At 48.3% G+C, this 18,024-nt stretch overlaps 2 protein-coding genes across 3 annotated transcripts in view; one reads left to right on the top strand and one right to left on the bottom strand.

Annotated features, from left to right (window-relative positions):
* Sytl3 (synaptotagmin like 3) overlaps positions 1 to 2,478 on the bottom strand; it is a 67,749-nt gene extending 65,271 nt beyond the window's left edge. The window contains exon 1 of the mRNA XM_075959296.1: positions 2,256 to 2,478. The gene's annotated coding sequence lies outside the window, so the exon portion shown is untranslated. The remainder of the gene's footprint in view (positions 1 to 2,255) is intronic.
* A 7,846-nt stretch (positions 2,479 to 10,324) lies between these two features.
* Positions 10,325 to 16,316, top strand: Dynlt1 (dynein light chain Tctex-type 1). 2 transcript variants are annotated; one of them, XM_075950588.1, is made up of 5 exons: positions 10,325 to 10,412; positions 12,569 to 12,610; positions 15,273 to 15,396; positions 15,747 to 15,824; positions 16,132 to 16,316. In XM_075950588.1, the coding sequence occupies exons 1-5, from the start codon at positions 10,386 to 10,388 to the stop codon at positions 16,200 to 16,202; spliced, it is 342 nt and encodes a 113-aa protein (XP_075806703.1). In that variant the 5' UTR covers positions 10,325 to 10,385; the 3' UTR covers positions 16,203 to 16,316. The 2 variants fall into 2 exon arrangements, with proteins under 2 accessions (XP_075806703.1, XP_075806711.1); XM_075950596.1 differs by lacking the exon at positions 16,132 to 16,316 and having other exon boundaries at positions 15,767 to 15,822.
* The last annotated feature ends 1,708 nt before the right edge of the window (positions 16,317 to 18,024 follow it).

The following is an 18,024-nucleotide window of genomic DNA, read 5'->3' as shown; positions in this document are numbered from 1 at the left end:
ACCATCACAGTGTAGACGATCCTACACTGATTCAGCCAGGGAATGCTAGGTGTGTCAAGCAGACAGTTAAGACAGTCCCAGACAACTGTCTCTTCCGCGGAGGTTGTAGCCATCTACACTCTGTGACCTTTGCACACCGACAATAGCACCACACATGGAACTTCTCAAAACTAGTCTCTGTGGTTGACACACGCCTGCATTCATTCCCGAGACGGAAACAGAAAACAGAGATTGTTGCTATCTTGGGCCCAACCGCCAACCTTGACTTTGGCCTTGAGACCTGGCAAGGGGTCAGGTACAGGAAATGGAGGACGAAGGACAGAAGAGGAGGAGAGGGGGAGGGTTCTCTGTTTACTGGCAGGCCCTTGCTTCTTCACCTACTGGTGTGTGCTCTTTGAGCTGGCAGCCACTGAACCAAAGGAAATGGACGTCAGCGCTGTGCTGGGACAACAGGACAGTGGAGTGGAGATGAGCAAACAGCAACAGCGCATGCGCATGCCTGAGACCACACTGTCCCCGCCCTGCTGTCTCACAGCCTGCAGGCCACAGCCTTGGGGGCTGCACCCAGGCCCAGCTGCTTTCCCAAGGCTGTTTTCTCAGCTTCAGTGCGAGGCCACAACGTTTCTTCTTGCAACGAGGAAATGCTGAGTGACTGAACAGACCTTGGCGTGGTCCCCGAGAAATCCCCTTCTTTACTTTTCTTGCGTAGCTTCTTGATGGAGGCTTTTGATAGCCACAAAGAAAGCAGGCCCACCTAAGGCAGATGCTTAATAAAGAAGAGCGATTGTCTCTAGTTCCAGCCCAAACTGGGCTCCCATTTCCAGGTTTCCAAGATTTTGCAGATATGGGCATTATCAGAAAGCCTTGCGTAGGAAGGGAGCTGTGCATTTAAATTAATCACAGGTGGGTTTTCTGGGGAGCCAGCGAAGCCCCAAAGCCCTGGCCAAGGCCCCATTACTGCCTTATATTCATTTTTATAGTTTCTACAAGTTGGATCAGCCACAGATCCCTTAGAAGACAACACACTGAGATGCAAGCAGTGCAGAAAGCCCTGGGAGGCTTTCCCAGTGGGGGCAGAAGTAGGGTTCTGTAGGAATCCTCTGTATCCGTGGAGCCTCATCTGGGTGGATCCTTGCCACCCAGCTCTCCTCCGCACCTCCCACGCTCTTGTAGAATCGGAGTAAAGAAAAAAAAGTCATGATTTTCCCTGTTTAAACTTGACCTCTTCACAAAGGTCAAAGATGTGAAAATTAGCCCAATGATGTTGCCATGCTACATCACTGTCAACTGTCGCTATGTCTTTTGTTGTTCCGAGAGCCGCTGTTTATTTAGTACCCTGTCTGGACCAGGCAGTTTAGTATTCTGTACGCCATGGTCACTGTGGCAGTCTGACGTCAGACACCCGCTCTACAGGCTTCGAGAGGAAGGCCGGGCATTTCCTAACTTACCTGAAGTCACACTGGGACCCAGGTCTGCTTGACTCTGAAACCCAATTTTTTGTTTGGACATGAAAGTTAAGAAGTTATAATCTCCAGTTATCATGGATGAATGGTTTTTGTTCTATCAATTCTAACGTCAGTTAAGATCTAATTGGCATTTTCCTTCGACAAACTATGTCTTACCAAGGTATCTGTTTGGGTTTGAAGGAAGCTCAATTAAAAGAAATTTAAGGACCTGGCAATACTCAGGAATCAGAGGCAGGTGGATTACTGTGAGTTTAAAGCTACTATAGCGAGTTTAAGGCCAGCCTGGTCTATAAAATGATCTCAGGCCAGTCAGTTCTACACGGTGAGACTCTGTCGAGATATATAGAGAGGTGGGATTTGAATAGATCCTGGGTAACTTCATTTCTTTATTGTAAAATTATTTTTCTTTCACCTCCAAACTAGAGGTCAAAGTTGATGAAAACACTCTCAGTGATGTTGATCGCGGACAAAACAATAAGTTGTATGCACAAGACCCCATAAGCACAAGACCCCAGATGACAATCTACAGCCTAAGAAACCCATACCACATGGCTTCTTTGGGGTGCTTCTTTGTGTTTTGTTCTTTAAATCTTAAGTGACTTTCTCCATTTCCTTTAAACCACCATTGTATTGTCAGTGTCTCCTATTCAACACACTCTCAAGACATGCTAACTTACCACGAGTTTGCTTTTTCTGCCAGCAATTCCAAGAGAGCTCTAACAATTGCAGGGTCCCCCACCCCACTCGCAAAACCGTGAGCTCCCATGCAGACACGTAGCTTCATCCTACCTTAAGCTGGAAGGTGCCCTGACGAGGAGGTCAGTCCTTCAGTCTCTGCCCTGTGTCTCCTCCTTCCTGCCGGACTGGCTGAGGCTGATGATCCCCATGGCTCTCCCAAGTCTACTTGTGGCTAATCCCACGTCACCAAGGACCCAGACAGCAGAGACATCCGGAGAGCACGTCAAGGAGCTCACACAAGCTAGAGGAAAGGTAAGTAACTTCAGTGGAAAGTCTCACCCTTCCCCAAAACGCCCAGCAGAGCCCAGTGGGTTTCCTGTGTGTGACCTCATATGTGTGACTAGCAACGCCACAAAGAACAGCTTCTCATAGACGGACATGGCCATTTCAGGGGTAATTTTTTTCTTTTTTGAGGGCTAACATGCACACAGAGCAGTATGCAAATCATAAGCAAACTTGTCACCTTCTGAATGGCTGTCCCCTCCCAAACTTATTGGGTATTAATGGTCTGAAGAGGAGGGCACAGGACTCTGCTCTCAGGCTAAACTAACAGCAGCATCCTGGGAGTGAGGGGGGCCATTAATTCAAGAGTGGGCTCCTTATAAGAAAATTAGCTTGCTCCCCTCCCTCTCTCCCTCCCTCCCTTTCTCCCTCTCTCCCCCCTCCTCCCTTCTTCCCTCTCTTCTTCCCGCCCTCTCTCCCTCCCTCCTTCCTTCCCTCCCTCCCTCTCTCCTTCCCTCCCTCCTTCTCTCCTTCCCTCCTTCCCTCCCTCTCTGCCTCCCCCCATTCTTCCCCTTATCTCCGCTGCTGCTGTGAGACGCCTTCCCCCACTGGTACCGACCTGCCTGTATCCTGAGCACTTTAGAAGAACACAAGTCACATTTACTTAGGGCCCACAAAAGGACTTCATTTTATCTTAATTAAATCTCTTCAAAGGTCCTCTCTCCAAAGAGAGTCACATTCTGGGGTGTGAATAATTTTGGGCTGGATGACATGATTCAGATATCGAGGATACATTAAGAAAATATTAGTTTTTTTTTCTTAATAGCCCAGGCTGGCCCTGAGCTTTTGGTTTATTTTCCTATCTCAGCCTCCCAGTGCTGTTTCCATGAGAGTGTCACCACACCTGGGTTATTTCTATTCATTTAAAATTTTTATTTGTAAAGCAAAGATGGGAAGATTGGGTTTTATTGTTTATTTTTAACGATCTCATTGTTATTTTTATTCATGTATCTGTGTGAGTGTATGCTGTCTGCTGAGGCCAGAAGAGGGCCTCGGCTCCCTTGGAGAGGGGGTTCAGGTGGACGAGGACTGCCCCACATGGGTGCTGGGGTCACACCCCTCTCAAAGGGCAGGAGCGCTCGTAACTGCTGAGCCATCTCTCTGTCCTGCTCTTTGTATTTTCAAAGCTAAAACCTAAACTTCATTGCCATCTAATAAAGTTTCATATTCAAGAGTATGTGACAGTGTGTTATTTAAAATATATCTTTGGGTCAAAAAAGAATCTTCCAGCCAGAGGGGCACAGTTAAGGAAGTTCGGAGACCTTCACCTGCGGCTTCCAACCATTGAGAGCAGCAGGTCAGGCGTTGGCAAAGACAGATGTGACAGGGAGTAGAAATTGAGCAGGTAAATAAGATCAGATTCCAGAGAGATCCAATCCAAAGAGGGTGACATCACACTGGCCTTGGGATCAGGTAGATTGGCAGCGGAGGGGCAGAGTAGCTGGTGGGTGATGAGACCACACAAGAGGATTTCAGAGCGCTGAGCAGCAGGCGCTGGCACTTCCAATGATGTGTGCAGAGATGACAGGTGCCACCAGAAGCAGCACTTTCCCCGGTCTTCAGGCCACCCCTCTCCTTCCGCCACCCTCACTCACTGACTACAGAGGGTTTAGCCATCAGCGCTGCACCAGCGTGGAGAGGCCATGGCAGGTCCTCCGCAGTCATGGAGGGTGGGCAATAAATCAATCCTTGTTGCCATTAGCAAGAGTCCAGGGTCCTTTGTTTCTGCAGACAACCTAGCTTGTTCAGATTGATATAATACATATTTTTCATCTACACATAATTTATAATGAAACAAACTTAAGTACTTTTGTGTATGTATGTTTGTATGTGTATACATGTATGTGAGGCACATGCGTGTGTGATGATATGTGGGGGGCCAGGGGTCTCTCTTGGGTGTCTTCCTCCATCTTTTGGATAGGGTCTCTTTCTGACTCTACAACTCACCAATTCAGCAAGATAAACTGGCCAGCTGGCCCCAGGGACCGTCTTGTCTCCGTCTCCCAGTGCTGGGATTATAGGACACACCACTGCCCCTAACTTTTAATACAGGTTCTGGGGGATCAAACTCAGTCTTCATCTTGCATGAAAAGCCCTTTACTGACCGAGCCGTCCCCACCCTGAGAGCAGCACAGTGTGATGCAGAAATGTCCCGTTCAGTTCCCATGCCAGTTGCAAGTTCCCACTGTGCCATGGGTGATGCTCTAGCTGATGGGTCTTGGGGGCTGTGTCCCAGGGAAGGGCCTGCAGAGCACCGCAGCTGAATACTGACCCCCATACAGCCTCGCTCGGCTAATCTCCGTGCGTGACTTCTCAGCCCACGACTCCCACCTGCGGTGTGTCAGCCAGGAACGCGCCTTCTCGCCCTTTGCATTGAGTTCCTCAGATGAGTATTTCCCCACTGCTGCGCCCTCTTCACCTCCTCCTCCTCTTCCCCCTCAACTTGGTCACAGCATATTTTAGGAACATACTCCTAGATGAGGGGTGGGGGATGGGGGGAGGGGAGGGCATGGAACACCCATAGCCTCCCGTCTGGACTGTGAAGAGCATGGATTTTTGCCCCACGCTTGCTAAATAATGGCACAGACAATTCCAGTCCCCGTTTCTACAGAGTGTGTATTTAAGGGACATTAAATCACAGGAAGAAGGCTGATTGCACACACCACCTGCCCATCTATGACTAACTTCAAAATTGGCAAACAAATCCAAGATTCACCCCTCAGGCTGGACCGTCCTCTTAGGAAAATGGTGGCAATGGCAGCTGGTGACACCACACAGCACACAGTCTCCATTTCCTAGGCCTACAGCATGCACATCAACAGACAGGATATTACGTCACACCCATGCGCTTCCCAACACTGCACCACCACAGCAGCCTGGAGAACGAAACTCCCGTTAGCACAAATCTAATCTTTAAAGCCTTCCTAAAGGGCTTAGGGTACACACACTGCTCTTGTAGAGGTCCCACCCAAGTTCAGGTCCCAGCACATGGGACTGCTCACAATCACCTATGACTCTAATTCCAGAGACACCTCTGACCTCTGTGGGCACCTGCACTTATGTGTGTGCACACACGCACGTGCATACACACACACGCACAGACCTTTGACTTTGTTAACTTTGAGGTGCAAACTGCCTCAGCACCTGACACGGAGAGAGTACTTGACATACGTGAGTTGAATAACTGAACTCATCGATACCATAGCATACCAACTGTCCTCCCATACAGACCCAACATGCTACACACCAGGACCGTTTAATGAATGTCTATTGACACACAGTTGGAGTGTGACAGCAGTGCACACCACCGGAGGCCATGCGGGCTCACGAACACGCTGGTGACCTTCAGCTGCACGTTGCTTGACACCGCTGCTTTAGTAACCCACAGCTTTTTAAAAGAGTTCACTTGCTCTTTCTCTTCAACAAGGTGACCATGCCAATATGCAGATCTTCGTGAAGACCCTGGTGAACAAGACTGTCACTCTTGAGGTCGAGTCCGGAGGCACCATCCAAGGCCACACCTGACCAGCAGAGGCTGACATTTGCTGGCTAGCAGCTGGAGGATGGCTGCAACCTTCTGGCTACAAGACCCAGAAACAGTGAGAAGGTAACTTTTGTTTTTAATTCTGGCGTGACAAGGCGTTGATGTCTTTTCTCATTAGCATATATGATGACACCTTTGTTCAAGGGTATCATGTAACTTGACTCTATTATTTCTTCCTCTTCCTGAATGGTACCCATTCTTTTTTCATGTCATTTGTATGTGTGGTTACACATATGACTTATCTATAAATTGAGGTCCCCACATGCCAGAGAAAACGTGGTATTTGTCATTTCTCTTTGGGGGGCTGTTTTATTTCCCTCAGCTTTTCATCCCGTTTTCCTGAAAATGACATAATTTCACTCTTGTTTATGGCCAAATAAACCCCAATGAATATATATGCATTTCCTTTATCCATCCATCAGTTTCTGGTTCCATAACGAGGCTATTGTGAGGGACAGGAGTCTCGTGGCATGACGACTTAGATCCCTTCAGGTCTATTCCAGAAGTGGGAGAGCTGCATTATATGGGAACTTTTCTTTTTAGTTTGTTTTTTTTTTAACTGATTTCCTAGTTCACACAGTGCTCCCACATCCATGCTAGCACTTGATTTATTCATTTACTTACTTATTTTTGAAGCTTCAGATAATTTGTTGGAGTTTAAAAAGAAAGTCTCATAGCCAGGCGGTGGTGGCACACCTTTTACTCCAGCAGTTGGGAAGAGAGGCAGGGGGATCTCAGTGATCTACAAAGTGATTTCCAGGACAGCCCAGATTGTTGTACAGAGAAACCCTGTCTTGAAAAACAAAACAAACAAGAAGTAAAATAAAAGGAAAGGAAAATTCCAGGGCAGGTGAGCTGTCTGTCTTCACGCTGCCCAGAAGAGAAGAATGGAAAAGTTTGGACGGAGGTGAGCCGTGGGGCACCAGGTTGTCACACAGTGGAGGAGGCACTCGGGGAAAAGAACACAAAAGTCTGAAGCATCAGTTGGGCGGTTTAAAAGTGCTCTTAAGTTCTAGTCAGTATCTGAGAAAAAAGACTGAAGGGAAGGAAAAGAATATCTGCACTTTGCTGAGCCAGGACCCAGAGGTGCAGGCAGATCCAGATGGACCTCGTGGAGGCTCGGTTCCTAGGACTGCGGTCGTGATTGATTTTAGGTTAGCTGTTCTTTTAAAATAAGATGAATACCATTCCGGCGCAGGTGAGATGGAATCTCAGTGTGGTTTTGGTTTGCAGTTTCCTGACGGCGGGGAATCTTGAGCATTTTCTTGGTGTATTTATTTGCTACGGTGAGACTCATCTGTTTATTTCATTCACCCATTTACTGATGGACTATTGGAGGCTGGCGTTCAATTTCTGGGGTTCTTTAATACTTTAGATAGCAATCCCTGTCAGATGTGTGACTCACACAAAGATCTCCCCCATTCTGTGGCTCCCTCCTCACCGATTGCTTCCTTTGAAGAGCAGAAACTTTTTAATTTATGCAAAATTTCAATCTTAATTTCCTGAACTACTGGAGTCCTTTTCAAAAGCCTTTCTCCTATGCCTATATCTTAAAAATGTTTCTCCCGAGTTTTCCTTTAGTACTTCCAGGTCTAACCTGAAGGCCTTTGATCCATTTTTCAAAGTTATTTTCACTTGGGGTGAGTGATATGGATCTAGTTTTGTTCTTGTATACAGGGATATCTAGTTCTCCCAGAACCACTTGTTAAAGAGATTGTCTTTTCTCCAATGGTTGCTTTTGCTCCTTTGCTAAAAGCATTAGGGAGCTGAAGTTTGGTCAGTTCATTCCCGAGTCTTTGATTTTATTCACCGTGTGTGTATCTGCGCCAGTCCTGTGCACTTCTGTGGCTGGGTAGTAGAACTTTAACTTAGCCATTACCACGCCTACAGAGTGGTCTTTTTGCTCAGTATTGCTTCGGCTCAGTATTTTTTTCTCCCAGAGAAATTTAGATTTTTTTCTACTTCTGTGGCAAACACTGTTGGAATTTTGATGGAGATTTCATTCATCTATAGATCACCTTCATTATTATTACAGCCGTTTTCACAATATTAATTCTGCAAACTCATGAGCATGAGAGGTCCTTTCACCTTGGGTCTACAATTTAAAGAAATTGTTTTAAAATTCTCCTTCCAGGAGGGGGGACTTGGGGAAATAGGAGGATCGGGATAAAGGAAGGTTGGATAGGGGAGCACGGAACCACAATCCTTAGTTAAGGGACCCACTGTAGGGTGGGCAGGAGAATTGACCCTAGAGGGGCTCCCAGGAGCCCAAGCTGAGGTCCCCAGTTAGTTCCTTGGGCAGCTGAGGATAGGGAACCTGAAATGACCCCATCCTAGCGCAATACTGACGAATATCTTGCATATCATCTTAGAACTTTCATCTGGCGAGGGATGGAGATAGAGACAGAGACCCACACTGGAGCACTGGACTGAACTCCCAAGGTCCCAATGAGGAGCAGAAGGAGGGAGAACATGAGCAAAGAAGTCGGGACCACGAGGGGTGCACCCACCCACTGAGACAGTGGAGCTGATCTACTGGGAGCTCACCAAGGCCAGCTGGACTATTACCAAAAAAAGCATGGGATAAAACTGAACTCTCTGATCATGACGAACAATGAGGGCTGATGAGACGCCAAGGACAATGGCACGCAGTTTTGATCCTACGCAATCTGCTGGCTTGGTGGGAGCCTAGCCAGTCTGGATGTTCACCTTCCTAGATATGGACGGAGGGGGGAGGACCTAGGACTTACCACAGGGCAGGGAACCCTGACTGCTCTTTGGACTGGAGAGAGAGGGGGAGAGGAGTGGGGGGAAGGGGAGAGGGGTGGGAGGAGGGGGAGAAGAGTGGGAGGAGAAGGAGAAGAGTGGGAGGAGGGGGAGGGAAAGGGGAGGCTGGGAGGAGGTGGAAATTTGTTTTTTTATCTTTATTCTTCTTTTATCAATAAAAAAATGTTAAAAAAAAAAAAAAAAATTCTCCTTCCATGCTAGCAAGGTCAGCATTGCTGCTCTTCACAGGACAGACCGGGAAGAGGGCAGTGTCTTTGAAGAAGTTAGCTTCTTTCTGAAGGACTCTAGTTAGATCCTAATGAATCATCCAGATTCTGGGGTCTCAGTAGTAATCCAAGTGCCAGGCACTAACCTTGAGCCTGAGTATAGACAAAGGGTCACTGGAGATTCCTGAGGCATCTATCATCTATCTATCTATCTATCTATCTATCTATCTATCTATCTATCTATCTATCTATCTATCTATCTTTATCTATCATCTATCTATCTATATCTATCTATCACCTATCTATCTATTATTTATTCATTTGTTTGTTTTTTTTTTTTGAGACAGGGTTTCTTTGTAGATTTGGATCCTGTCCTGGAACCAGCTCTTGTAGACCAGGCTGGCCTCGAGCTCACAGAGATTCGCCTGCTTCTGCCTCCGGAGTGCTGGGATTAAAGACGTGCGTGACCACCGCCCGGCAACCCTGAGGTCCTTAAAACCAGTTGTTCCCAGGGGTTCCAACAGCTAGCTTCGGGAAGTCAGGAGTGAGCCTTCGGTTTTAAGTGCATGGTAAAGAACACGCGCCAAAATCAAAGCTTCAAGCCTCCAGTACATGCAAGCAGGTGCACACACCTCAGCCCAAGAGGGGGAACTGTGGACAAGCTTAAAACAACTCCTCGTCGCCCTGGGTACAAGTAGGCGCCTAGTTCACTCTGGTTAAGAAAGCTAGGGAGTGGACAGCATTTTACAAAATGTTGAGCGCAAAACGTTTTAAAAAGTGGTTCTTAAAGGGAAAAAAACTCGCATTGATCGTATATGGGAAAACCTAACGCTTGCAAACTTCCGTTCTGATAGCTGGGAGAATCCTGAACCTAGATCCCCAAGGGGAAGCAACCAACGCGCAGTACTGGTACTGTCGGGACATTTTACAATTTGTTCCTAGTTGTTCGGACTTATTTGAAAGTTTCAATCAACTTCAACAGTGCGAGCGGGAGGGAGGGCCAGGACCGTGCTCTCGTCTTAGACTGGCTTTTGTGCCTTTGTTTGGTTTGGGTTGCCACAGTTTAGAGAGCGGTTAGGCGACTCTGACAGTTTCTTTGGCAACCACCTCCAGGAGGACTAAGCGTCACGCCCTGCTACTTGGAAATGTAGGAGGCGGGGTCCGAGCGGCGGGCGGAGCCACTGGTAGGCGGGGCGGGCGATAGGCGGTGTCCCCCCAGTGGGAGGGGCCTGGTCTTTAGAGCGTGGGTGGCTATTGGTAGTGGTCAGGGTCCCTGGCGCGGGGGCGGAGGAGTGGGCGGGGCCTAGGTGCGCCTGCGCAGTCCACTCTACTCGGCGGCGGAGGAGACGCGGTAGAGGGAAGATGGAAGACTTCCAGGCTTCCGAAGAGGTAACGCCGGGATGGGAGGCGGGAGGGTGGTGGCCGAGATCCAGGCGTGGCGCGGCCCCGCCTGGGAAGCCGCAGCTACTTCTGTCCGCGGCCACCCAACCCGAGGCTGATGAGCCTGGGTGGCGGTTCCCAGCGGGCCACTCCGAGTCTTTCCCGCGTGGGCGGTGCCCGTGCGGGCTGGTGGACTCGGTAGGGCTCTCATCCTCCGCCGGGAGGGTGACATCATCCGCCCCTTTAACGCTGCTGCAGACCCCAGCCGGGGCCGGCTTGGGAAAGTAGGGGTCCTGCGGTGGCCTGATGACACGGGCGCACAGGGCCTGCTCCCGGTCCCTGCAGTGGGGGTCTGCTGTCCTTCTGCCAAGTGCAGACGCTCAAACAGAACCTGCCTTTGTCTCGGTGCCGCACCTTGTCCTTCAGTGCGGCGCTCCCCACCACCACGGGGTACATTTCATCTCAGTTTAAGATAGTCATGAGATCGCTCATTCCTGGGGCGGGGGGAATACAAGCCCCGGAGTGCCCTAGACACTTGACTTGATGTGTTGTCAAAATGGCTTTTCCTTCGTTCTGACTTATTCAGGAAACAGCTTGAATGGACGCCCCAGTTATAGTTGCTCATTTTTTCTTCCTGAATGATCTTTTTTGAAGCTCATTAAAGTCCCATGTGTTACACAGTTTGCCAAAAATAAAAATTAAAAAAAGCCTAACATTTCCTCTTTTGACATTTCTAAAATGTAGTTCAACTGAGGGTATTCTGAGGGTCAAGAGTACGCCATTTGCATTTATCAGAGACTTTCAGTTTTGGTCTAATTTCTCAACACAAACTTTATGGCAGTATCATTCTGTGTTTGAATGCTGGTGGAATCCAACTGAGTAATCTCAGGCCACGATTCGGATGCAGCTGGCAAAGGGGCTGCCTTACCCAGATAGCAAACTGGCAGAAGGCTAAAAACTGGTTTGTGTTGTAGTCTCGGCTAGTCGAACTTCATAAAAAGGAAATGGCCCGTGTGGAGAGAAAGCCCCTAAAACTACATTGAGGTTCCAGTTTGTGCACGTGAACTGGCTAGAGATGTCTGGGCAGAGCGGTCTGAGTTTTACACGGGATGTTAGCGGCAGGAGGATGGATGCCCACTATTGTTTACCCGCAGCCTTTTCTGCCTGCCCAGATTCTCCTGAGTTCATTTATCTTTCTTGTAGCAGCTGGCACTGCCCACTGCCTTCCAGACACCTTCCCTTCGGTCTTTCTCCTGCTCTAGCTGTGTGGAGAGCTGCGGAAGGGACTTTGCTTTGTGGTTTAGGATCACTGTACTTACTCAGGAAGAGTCTTCCAACTGACTCACTCACGTTTGCACTAGTTTAGTGATTCGGTTTTGTTTCCAAATGACTTTGGGAGTCTAACAAGTGAGCTGGCTTTGGGTCATCAACTCTTGTTCCTCCTGAAGAGAAAGGGGTATTACCCAATACTAGAACAGGGCAGGGCCCACGGTGGTCAGCAGCCAGGAAATGTCTTCAACAAAACAGGACTGTCTGCCTTTCTACCAGGAAGGCAGAGGCCTTGGGGCTGCCAGTGCTAAGGATGGCCCAGAACTTGGAGTAGTTTGTTCTCAAATGAGCAGCACACGGGCAGGCTAGTGTCTGGGCAATGTCATTTTCAGGACACCTTACACCCAGTCAGATCCACTATTTTGTCAGAAGGAGACTAAGAGAACTAAACTCCTTCAGGCCCTGCTTTACTGATGGCCCACGGGGTAGAGAAATGTGACACACACCAGCCTCTTACACGTTACAGGTCCTCATCTGTTTACCTCAGGGAAGAGAACGTCCCATCTCTAAAATGGTTACGCTTCTTCAGCTAGTTTGTATGGAAGTCGAGTAACTCATAATACAAAGCCTGTACTGGTTAATGGTTCCACCAGCCGGCTACAAGGGAAGGAGAGAAAGGATTCTCGTGGGATTTTAACAGTGTTTACCTGTGCTTCGGTTCTGCAGAGCAGGGACCCTGTGGCACCAGCTGTTTTGCGTCTCTGGGCTCTGAGCAGTGCAGTCCTGTCTGGTCAGCAGCCTGGTTTCTGAGTCACGTTCATTGTCTCACTGTGTTTATTGATGCTGTGGAGAAAGAGCTTTTAAACCAAACTTATCTAAGTTTTCTTCCTTAACAGACTGCATTTGTTGTCGACGAAGTGAGCAACATTGTAAAGGAGGTAGGTGGGAACATGCCTGTCTTTCAAGTGTTTGATTGATGGCTGTGTCTTAGGGTTACTATAGCTGTGATGAAACACCACGACCAGAGCAGCTTGGGCAGAAAAGGGTTTATTTGACCTACCCTTCCCCATCACTGTTCATCACTGTAGGATGTCAGGACAGGAACTTAGGGCAGGAACCTGGAGGCAGGAGCTGATGCAGAAACCTTGGAGGGGTGCTGCTTACTGGCTTGCTCTCCATAGCTTGCTCAGCCTACTTTCTTAGAGAATGCAGGACCATCTGCCCAGGGATGGCATCACCCACAATGGGCTGGGCTCTCCCCCTTCATTCACTAATTAAGAAAATGCCCTACAGGTTTGCCTACAGCCTGGTCTTATAGAGACATTTTCTCAATTAAGGCTCCCGCCTCTCAGATGACTTTAGCTTGTGTCAAGTTGACATAGAACTAGCCAGCACAGCATGTATGAAGGAAACGCCATATGAATTAAAACGGGAAAAATCTCAACAGCTATTGAGCCTGTGTTTTGGCTTTTCAAATATTTTTACTTATATGTTAAACTTACTCTCATTATACAAATTATGTATACTGAGTCAGGAAATCTCACATGGCATTGGAAGATGTCAAGGCAGAGTCTGTAACCGTGCAGCATGGAAGATTCATGACTCTAGTGTTGGATGAAAAAGAGCAGCTGCAGAGAAACTGTAACAACTTCCATAGCTCAGGACCTGGTGATACAGCTGGGGGATGCATTATTGATACGAATCTTAGTACCTCCCTTAAACAATGAAGATGGCAGACAAAAGGAATTGGACCACTGTGATAGGGTAACTCACAAAAGCAGTGTTAAGGGAGGAAGGTTATTTTGGCTCACGGTTGGAAGGGATCCAGTCCATCATAGCGGCAGAGTGTGCAGTGACTGGTCACTATGCATCTTTGTCTAGTTTAGGTTAACGGGATGTGGGCAGCACCATTCCACAGGCTGGGGTCCCAATCCGAAGAGAAGGGAGAAAGCATGTTGAGCCCCAGCATTCACTGCCCAGTTTCTGACTACAGACTAACGTGATTAGCTGCCTTGGGCCCCTGCTGCCATGACGTTCCCACCATCATGTCCGGGAGCTAGAATTAACCCCTCTTGTTTTTGCCAAGTACCATTTGAGGTCCTTTGAAGTAATTTTGGATTGACTGCAATGTAAGGTTATTGATGTCTATTACTGAGTTGTGCCAGCATTAAAGAATCTCTATGTTGTAAGAAGTATCCAAAACCAAAGTGACGTCTCTCCTTTATGTACAGTGTTGAACATTGGGTGTGGTTTTTCTGGGAGTGTAAGTTTGCCTTTTATTGTTTCTTCAAGGTAATGTTTCCTGTGGAACAGGAGGGAGGTGGAAAGTGGTAGATTAAACCAGAGCTGGGAAAAGTAGATTGGGCTTCGTAGGGGCGACTTCTGCCTCTTGTCTTCTGCATCCACTGGGACTCAGTGCCCAGGCCGCAGGTGGTTTAAAGCACACATTAGCGGTCCAGGGGGAGTGTGAGGTGACAGTCTTTAGACTTGTCCTGCCCTCAGGCTGTTTAAAAGTGTGTGTGTGTGGGGGGGGGTGAGTGGCTCCAAAGCTAGAGGTTTCCTTTCTCCCTAGAAACTGAATTCCACAGTGCATAGCAGTTGCCCTTCTTCCTGGGCAGTATTTGCATCTGGCAATACCCTGACTAAAGCAGACCACTCACTGGTCCTTAGCCCGTGGTGTGTTCTCAGCCCAGAGTGGGCTATGGGGCAACTAGGGGCTGTGTTAGCGTGATTGGCGAGAGCCCCAAGTCTGCAACTGGAAAATCATGGCATCTATGATGTCGGTTTTCATCCTGAGAAGACCAGTTGCTGCACTTGGCCTGCAGTGTCTGACCCTGCTCCTTCACCACTGTGCAGTGAGGGCTCCCGAGCCTGTGTCTAAAACAAGCCATGGCCCTTAGTGAATGTAGATTAGAAGAGGCGGGGAGGGAGCTGCTAGGGGCTGCACTGGCGTCTGGAGTGGGGCTACTGGGGAAAGACCCAGGGGTCACTGGATGGGAAGCAGGGATAGGACAGTGAGGACACTCTGCAGAAGCCCTGGAACATGGGGGAAATGCCACCACAGCTCAAGCGTTGGGATGTGAAAGGCTGGGCAGTGCGTGATGCAGTGATGTAACCCATAAAATGAGGGCGAAAAGCACTAGACTAGAAGACTGGATTGGTTGTATATTGCCAGCTATACAGCCAGTAAAATGTCATCTGACATACACTACTAGATTGCGTATTTTATGGTTTGATAAAAATGTCTGGTATACTTTATAAAGAAATTGGCAAAATAAAATGTTTTTCAACCTCTATAAGAAAAAGTGCTGCTTATCTAGAATATTAGCAGTAGCTGAACAGTCAATCTGTTTGTTTAGTCAAAATGTTGAACACGTTTGACAGATTCTGTAAAACACAGATCTTCAGCCAGTGTAAACATAACTGGAACGCAGTGTGATGCTGAAGGAAACCACGCATGCAAAGGAGCCCCGAGCTTAAGCATAAGCTCGTGTCTTCCCCGGGTCTGTCTTTAGCTGCTAGGTGGACAGCGGGCCATGTCGGTTGACTGGAGGGTGTGGTATCTGGACTCCGTCCGTGACCTCTGTGCCTCTTCCCTAGGCTATAGAAAGTGCCATCGGCGGCAATGCCTACCAGCACAGCAAAGTCAATCAGTGGACCACAAATGTTGTGGAGCAGACTCTGAGCCAACTCACCAAGCTGGGAAAGCCATTTAAATACATCGGTAATGGATCTTCTCTTGTGTGTTTTGATACCATTCTTTAAACACTGATCAGAGGTATAGCAATTTGTTGCCTAAGCTCAAAGAAAGTTCCTGAACTTCAGGGCCAGGTCTCCTGTGTAGTGAATGAACCCTGCACTTCGCCATCAGGCTGATGGCACTGTTGCAGGACTTCTGTCAAACAGGCATTTACAGGATTTCTGGTCAGACACTTTTAGATGTTAAGATAAAGGAAACATAGGTAGGCAGTATCTATAATTTAGGAACATCAGCCGTGTGATCTACCTACATTTAAAGCAGGCAAAGTGAACTCATGTTGCCAAGGTTTCTAACACAAGTTTGTTTAATTTAAGTGACCTGTGTAATCATGCAGAAGAATGGGGCTGGGTTACACACCGCGAGTTCCTGCTTCTGGGACAGCTCTACTGACGGTAGGATTCTCGCCCTCTTGGGAAATGTTATGCCCATTGGTCCTCAACTTTTCCATAGCTCTGTGGTCCAGAGCAGTGTTCTGTGAAGTGCATGCTTAGATGACTCACATTCTCCGTGCATCTCTGTAAAAGTTATCACCGCATGGCATAGAGGTGCACACCTTGAATCCCAGATCTAGAGAGACAGAGGCAGGCAGATCTCCGAGACCACCCTGGATTGCATAGTGAGCCCCTACCCAAACATCCTGCAGACACTTGCCCATTTATCTGTAAATGAAGTCACTTTCTCTGTGTGTCTTCCCTGCAGGGAGCTGCACAGTCCGATGGGAGAACAAGACCATGTACTGTATCGTCAGTGCCTTCGGCCTGTCCATCTGACCTCGCCAGCCTGCCGCCTCCGGTGTCTCAACATTTCCCCTTCATCTTAACACCAGCTAGGGATTGCGTGAACGTCTTCCTCCTCTTTGTGTTTTGTGGCACTCGAAACGTAGAGAAAAAAAAAAAACCAAATGACTCCACCGTCACAGACCCGCACGGCGTCAGGCAGATGAGCCACCAGCTGTCACCTGAGGCTGGTAGCGCCTCTTGTCTTAACTCTTATCTTTTCAAAGGTGCTAAGAACCGAAGCCTGCTAGGAGGAATCTTTCTCTACTTTCTGAAATGATTCAGATACACTAATTTTCCATACTTTATACTTTTGTTAGAATAATAAATTATTCAAAATTAAAGTTTGGTGTTTTGTGGTCTGGAGCATCACACATGAATCTATGTTGCTGCCTTCAGAAGTATTTTTTTTAAAGGTTGCTTTCAGCCCTTTGCACGCTGACATAAAGTATGTCGGTGAACACCCTGCCCTGCCTGACGGGCTCAGAACAGGTCACGGGCCTGTCTTTTACTGTGATTGGTGAGACCTGGTGACACTGGCGGAGCCGGAGAGGCCGTGAACCTCAGAGGCAGGTTGGACACGCGTGACAAGATGAGCCTCCCTCGGAGGCATTTTTAAATTACGTTATTATTTGTGACAGCGAGACCACGAGCGCCATTACATACTTGTGGGAGTTGGTTCTTTCTCCGTCCCTGGGCAGGGATAGAACTCGGGTAGGCAGCTTGGTGGCAGCACCTTCACCTGCTGAGCCATCTCAGGTGATTCAAACCAGGAAGCAAAAAAAGCATAGGAGAAAAAAACCTCCTTGGATTCTTTGCCTGGCAACATGGTAAACATAAAATATCTTAGTCAAGGGGGAGATTGCAGCTCTGCCTTAGCCCTCCAGAATGGAAGTGTGCTGGTTTTACCTGTGGGAGCAGGAGCCCAGCCATGTGGTGACCCTCCATGCCTAGTTCCTGCTTTCTGGAAGTGAAAGGGTAGAAGTTGGACGAGCCAGTGAGCCCCAACTCCTGCATGCTTGGCTCAGCGCGGTACACTGCACCTTTTAATCCCATGTTGTTGAATTTTCACTAGCAGCCGTGTGTTTAGTACACGGCTGACAAGAGACTTTCAAGAATTACTCTGGTCACACGTAATGCAGTTGCCTGGGTATCACAAAGGGCTTGCAGCTTGTCCAATTAATTCCAAATCACAAGTCATAGTGAGGGACCCCAAAGACCAGGTTGTCTGTTGACCGCTTTGGGGTTCTTGTGGGCCACATTAGACACTATGATCGGCACTATGGCTTGCTTGGTGTGTGCATGCGTGGTCTGTGCAGGAGCGCACACTGGCAAGTGTGTCTTCTATGCTTGTCTGATTCCAGCTTATTGTCTGACTGAATGTACAGCTCACTGTTTGACTGGATTGGCTGGCCACCAAGGCCCAGGAGCCACCGGCCTCTGCTCTGCTTTCCCAGCTCGGGGTACAGACACATGCCACTGCGCCCGCTTCTACATGGAAACTGGATCCAAAGTCACAAGCACCTTACCCTCAGCTGTCTCTCAGTGCCCCAAGCTGAAGACTCTTTGTAAAGCACTCGTGTAAAAAGCAAGTAATACATAAAAGATGAAAAGTCTGAAATACATCACTGTCAGCATGAAGCTGCTACGGTTTGGATGTGAAATGGCCCTTACAGGTGCCTGTGCTGGAGTGCTATTTGGGGAGGTTCTGGAGACTTTAGAGGTAGAGGCTGCTGAAGGAAGCAGATACAGAAGCATGTCCCTGGGGCAAGGTCTCTGTCACCCTCTTTGCCTCCTGGGCACCAGGAAGTGAGCC

The sequence above is a fragment of the Microtus pennsylvanicus genome, chromosome 1, assembly GCF_037038515.1.
Source record: "Microtus pennsylvanicus isolate mMicPen1 chromosome 1, mMicPen1.hap1, whole genome shotgun sequence".
In the NCBI taxonomy this organism is placed as follows: Eukaryota; Metazoa; Chordata; class Mammalia; order Rodentia; family Cricetidae; genus Microtus; species Microtus pennsylvanicus.
This window is presented reverse-complemented; position numbering and strand designations above follow the sequence as displayed.

Coding starts and splice junctions, on each gene's coding strand:
- Dynlt1 (XM_075950588.1), top strand. CDS start 10,386: ATGGAAGACTTCCAGGCTTCCGAAGAG. Junction 15,397..15,746: donor AAAGCCATTTAAATACATCG/GTAATGGATCTT, acceptor GTTTAATTTAAG/TGACCTGTGTAATCATGCAG. Junction 15,825..16,131: donor CTGGGACAGCTCTACTGACG/GTAGGATTCTCG, acceptor TCTTCCCTGCAG/GGAGCTGCACAGTCCGATGG.